General features: G+C 39.9%; 1 protein-coding gene across 1 annotated transcript; it reads left to right on the top strand.

Annotated features, from left to right (window-relative positions):
* Window positions 1-2,585: 2,585 nt before the first annotated feature.
* On the top strand, window positions 2,586-4,715 carry LOC306709197 (serine/threonine-protein kinase pim-3-like; the record flags this gene model as incomplete). The annotated part of the gene is made up of 7 exons (XM_079177260.1): window positions 2,586-2,751; window positions 3,014-3,108; window positions 3,222-3,266; window positions 3,391-3,609; window positions 4,037-4,109; window positions 4,327-4,500; window positions 4,618-4,715. The coding sequence occupies 7 exons, from the start codon at window positions 2,586-2,588 to the stop codon at window positions 4,713-4,715; spliced, it is 870 nt and encodes a 289-aa protein (XP_079033386.1).
* Window positions 4,716-5,261: the final 546 nt, after the last annotated feature.

The following is a 5,261-nucleotide window of genomic DNA, read 5'->3' as shown; positions in this document are numbered from 1 at the left end:
TGTATTTCTTCACATGCAAAAACCACAGATGTCAACCGCTTGGCGTTGCTCGATAAAAATGAGGTGATCACCTAAAGTCAGTAGGATAGATAGAACCAAAGTTCAATCCATCCAACAGTTGTTGAGATATTTCAGTCTGGACCAAAATGGTGGCTTGACAGACTGAACAACATTGCCAACCAGAAAGCAAAGAATAGTTTTGCATTTATTCCTTAAAATGTTTGACTTTAGATCAATATGAATGGTTCATAAAAACAACCTAAGGGCATTTCAATAGGTAAAGTCATCCAGTTGACTGAGAGGGAGTCAATATCAAGCATTGTACGCTTGTGTATTTTATGCATTGTATGCATTGTTTCAGTGGATAAGAATATACACACAATTCAAATAAAAGCACGAAACACTCATTTGCATATAGAACTTTGACTTTCTTCATGCTAGAACAACTCATCATGTTCCACATTCTATTCACCACGGATTAAGAACACACACATTGGCAAATTCTTTCAGTTAGATTCAAGCATTGGTTCAACACACTGGTTGCTCTGAAGTTATCGTATATATATATCTCTACATATAATTAGTTCACAACTATATCAGCATGTCGTCAAAAAGTTCAGCTCACGGAAACGATGACACGACTAGGGGGGTTAAAAGAAAGACCCGTCCGGATAGTTTAACCCCCAACAAAAGGAAAAGGCTTTCAGAAAGTGACTACCCATCCACCTCCAAGGAATGCTTCAGTGCGAGAGGAGTGAAGAGGAAAGCCACAGAAGATGGAGAGGGAACACCAATGAAGAAGAAGGAGAAAGAGGGAAGACTTGACCTCAACCTGTTTGGCAAGGAGTCGGCATCCTCCTCAAAGGACTCTGAGAAAGGTAAGCTGATCATGTGAATCTGCTGTTGGGAGTGTATCCAATCATCAGTTTACTAAACACGGGGTTCAGACAGTGGTGGAAGATGTACTCAGATCTCTTACAGAAATGTACATCAACTGGGGTGTTGGTAGATTGATCTAAATAGACTTCAGTTCACTTAAATTACAAGGAAAACAAATTATCCCTTCCGTCTAATGGTATCTATTTATGCAGATAGTTTGGATAATTTCTCCCAGACCAGCTTAACTGAACTCATTAGCATCAACAGAAATGATATTTCTTTACAAAAAGCTAACACAACATTACCATACAGTTGATGTTCCTCTGGGTGTTTTTCTCCTTTGTAGAAAGCTGCAGTACATCTGTGGAGGATGTGAGAGTCGGTAAGAGGAAGGCCGTCTCCGATGATGATCAGGAAGGACCAAAGAGAAAAAAGAAGAGGACAGAACTGAAGAAGACCAGACAGACTGTAGATGCCTTAAGAGGTCAGTATAGTGTTACTATTGCCTTGCTTTTGCTGCTTTGTCTGTCAAAGCACTTTGTAAACTCTTTTATGAAAGGTGCTATATAAATAACATTATTATTATTATTATTAAATGTAAGGTTTGACCTCATCTTAGTAAATTAACGGTAATTTACTGGATTACGGTAGGTGATAGAAGGATAACTAGGTTTTACCGTGATATTACGGTGCCAGAATGTTACCGTTTATTTATAAAGGGTAATACAACCGGCTACTTTAGCATTTAATTCCCAACAAATAAAATAATCACAATAGACATTCAATACACAAATGTTGCAGTTCATTACTTGTTCTCAAATAATAAAGGGACATTTGTATTACATCACAAAACTCACAATGTACTGCATGTTTAGAAGAAAACTAATAAACCAATAAAATCATTAATGACCAGCTTAACTGAACTCATTAGCATCAACAGAAATGATATTTCTTTACAAAAAGCTAACACAACATTACCATACAGTTGATGTTCCTCTGGGTGTTTTTCTCCTTTGTAGAAAGCTGCAGTACATCTGTGGAGGATGTGAGTGTCGGTAAGAGGAAGGCCGCCGCCGATGATGATCAGGAAGGACCAAAGACCAAAAAGAAGAGGACAGAACTGAAGAAGACCAGACAGACTGTAGATGCCTTAAGAGGTCAGTATAGTGTTACTATTGCCTTGCTTTTGCTGCTTTGTCTGTCAAAGCACTTTGTAAACTCTTTTATGAAAGGTGCTATATAAATAACATTATTATTATTATTATTAAATGTAAGGTTTGACCTCATCTGACCTAACTGAACTTATTAGCATCAACAGTGTAACATTGAATTAAAGTAGTATCAAGAACAGTGTAATTGAACTGCTTCACAGTCTAGCTTGATAACAAGTCGTATACACATTTATAGTTAATTTGAACTGCATGAACTCACACATGAATGAAAACAATAAGGAGAGAGAACACCTTGAAAGAGGACTTGACTGCAGAGTCTGGCTGGTATCCTCAATCTCTGATGACGAGTGACTGTAAAACAAACAAAATAAAAACTTTAGAAACACAATGTTCTGGAAAGCTCTATGACATCCAGGATAAACACACTTAAAAGAATATTTGGGTGTGTAACTGTGGGTTTGCATGTGCCTCACATGTGTTAACATATCAGTGTAAGTCTTTACAAAAAGCTAACACAACAATACCATACAGTTGATGATCCTCTGGCTGTTTTTATCCTCTGTAGGAAGCTGCACTACATCTGCGGAGGATGTGGGAGTCGATAAGAGGAAGGCCGTCGCCGATGAGGAAGAACCAAAGAAGACCAAAAAGAAGAGGAGGAGAAAACTGAAGACCAAACGTTGTATAGATGCCATAAAAGGTCAGTATAGTGTTGTTACTATTGCCTTGCTTTTGCTGCTTTGTCTGTCAAAGCACTTTGTAAACTCTTTTTTTAAAGGTCCTATATAAACAACGCTATTATTATTATTATTATTAGTAGTAAATGTAAGGTTTGACCTCATCTTAGTGTAAAATTAGGATCTATATTAAGTATAATACAGGAAGGTTTCATATTAGAGCTTAGGTAGCATATATTTGGTGTTACAACTGTATTAAGACATAATATGTGTTGTTCTGTTCAGCTAAATTTAGGGCCAAATACAAAAAGCAGGGTCTGCTTGGTAAAGGAGGATATGGAACTGTGTTTGCTGGCTATCGCATAGCAGATAATCTACCTGTAAGTGTTACACACACACACACACACACACACACACACACACACACACACACACACACACACACACGATATGGTCAGGGAGTGCTAACACAAGTCTTTTTTGTATCTCGTAGGTTGCCATCAAACACTTGCGCAAGAAGGACATTCTCTACCACGTGGTGAGTGAGCAACACCTGCTGCTGTTAAAATCTTCTGTATTCAACACTGCACTCTGTTTCTGAATGTATTATGGATGAATCATGGTTCTCTCATCCTCATCCTCTCTCTGTTGTGATGTTTCAGGATGAAACTGGGAAGTGGCTGCCCGTGGAGGTTGCCATCATGTTGAAACTGGCGGACAAAACAAGTGGATCAGTGGGGATGTCAGCACCTGTGTCTCTATTGGACTGGTACGATCTGAACAGGGACCTGATCCTGGTAATGGAGAGACCGATCCCCGCTGAGGACCTATTTAACTACATCGACGAAAACGAAGGCTGCTTACCACAGCAGGAGGCCAAGGTAAGCTGCTGGAGGATCCTTGTGTGTCTTTAACTTTTTACAGGAACTTGGAGACTACCTAAAGGATTTTCTTTGCAATTTAAGGTTTATTTTCCTAGTTTTTAGGTCATTGTGTCTGTTGATCATGGTAACATTGTACTCACCAAAGTAATTGTTCTGATGGATCAAGAAACAGTAGTGGAGGCAGTCAAACAGATGGTAGACAAAGCTCCAGGTCAACTAAACTTATTTGGAGGAGAAAAATAAACAGATGTGGTTTTTACGCAATCTACTGAAAATCTCTTGTGCATTTCAGTTTCTATGGCTTAAAGATGGTTTTAGAAACGTTGTGTTTTGTAGTTGTAGTCAGCTCAGAGTCACAGCCATGAAAACATGTCAAACCATCATCCTCTGTGATCCCTCATCTCTCTCTCTTTTTGTCTGTCAGATCATAATAAAACAGCTGGTAGATGCAGCGATTGACCTTGAGAAGGAAGATATTTTCCACCGGGACATTAAGTGTGAAAACATCTTGATTGAGACCGGCTCGGACGTCCCGCGAGTTCGCCTCATTGACTTTGGTCTGAGCTGCTTCATGAAGGGAAAATCCTCTTATAGCATCTTCCGCGGTAAGATGTCTGGCTTTACTCCTGCTCTTCACTAACTTACCCATCTGTGACTTTTACAATTAGACACAGCTCCTCATCCTCATCACCTTATTATGTCTGTATCTTCTAGGTACCCCTGAATACTTCCCCCCAGAGTGGTGGACATGTCATAGCTACAGCGCCGGACCCACCACAGTGTGGCAGATTGGAGCGGTCCTCTTTCAAACACTCCACAGTGGTGAACAGTTTGACACCAGGATGTTCTTGAGAAACCTTGTGGGAATCGGCAAGACGCTGTCCAAAGGTAAGAAAAACATACTCACGAACATGTCAGCAGAAACATATCTGTTGATTTCAGTTGACATTCTGATGGATCACTGTAGCCGTCGCCCTCACCTTTCTTCTCCTTCTTTCTCTCCAGATTGCCAGGATTTCTTGAGAAGATGTTTTACCATCGACCCCATGCAGCGTCCTACCCTGGAGCAGCTCAGTGTTCACCCATGGCTCGCAGAGGACTAACACTACAAGCGGGCACACACACAGTAATTGGAATTATTATATTAATATTATCTCATGTCATACATAAGTGTCATTCACATACTAACGCTGCTCTGCCTCTTTGACAGGAAGGAGAACGTGAGGAACTCCTTCATCGTCATTCTGCAGGACGAGGTTGTGTTGCAAAGGAACAGCCTGTTAGTAATTGGAATTATTATATTAATATTATCTCATGTCATGCATAAGTGTCATTCACATACTAACGCTGCTCTGCCTCTTTGACAGGAAGGAGAACGTGAGGAACTTCATCGTCATTCTGCAGGTACTTGTATCACACCCAGCCGTCCGAGGAGAGGGGATCTCTCTCTGAATTGCCTTTCCCGAGGTTTCTTCCCATTTTTCCTGGCATCAGGATTTGGGGGAGTTTTTCCTCGTTTTCTTAGAGAGCTCGGGCTGGGCCACATTATTCAGTTCATAATGTGATATTTAACTGAACAATGACAATAACATAATAATAATAATAATGACAATTTGAGTTTTAAATAATAATAAATGAATAATATTGGC

Source organism: Pholis gunnellus (genome assembly GCF_910591455.1).
Source record: "Pholis gunnellus genome assembly, chromosome: 17".
Lineage (NCBI taxonomy): Eukaryota > Metazoa > Chordata > Actinopteri > Perciformes > Pholidae > Pholis > Pholis gunnellus.
This window is presented reverse-complemented; position numbering and strand designations above follow the sequence as displayed.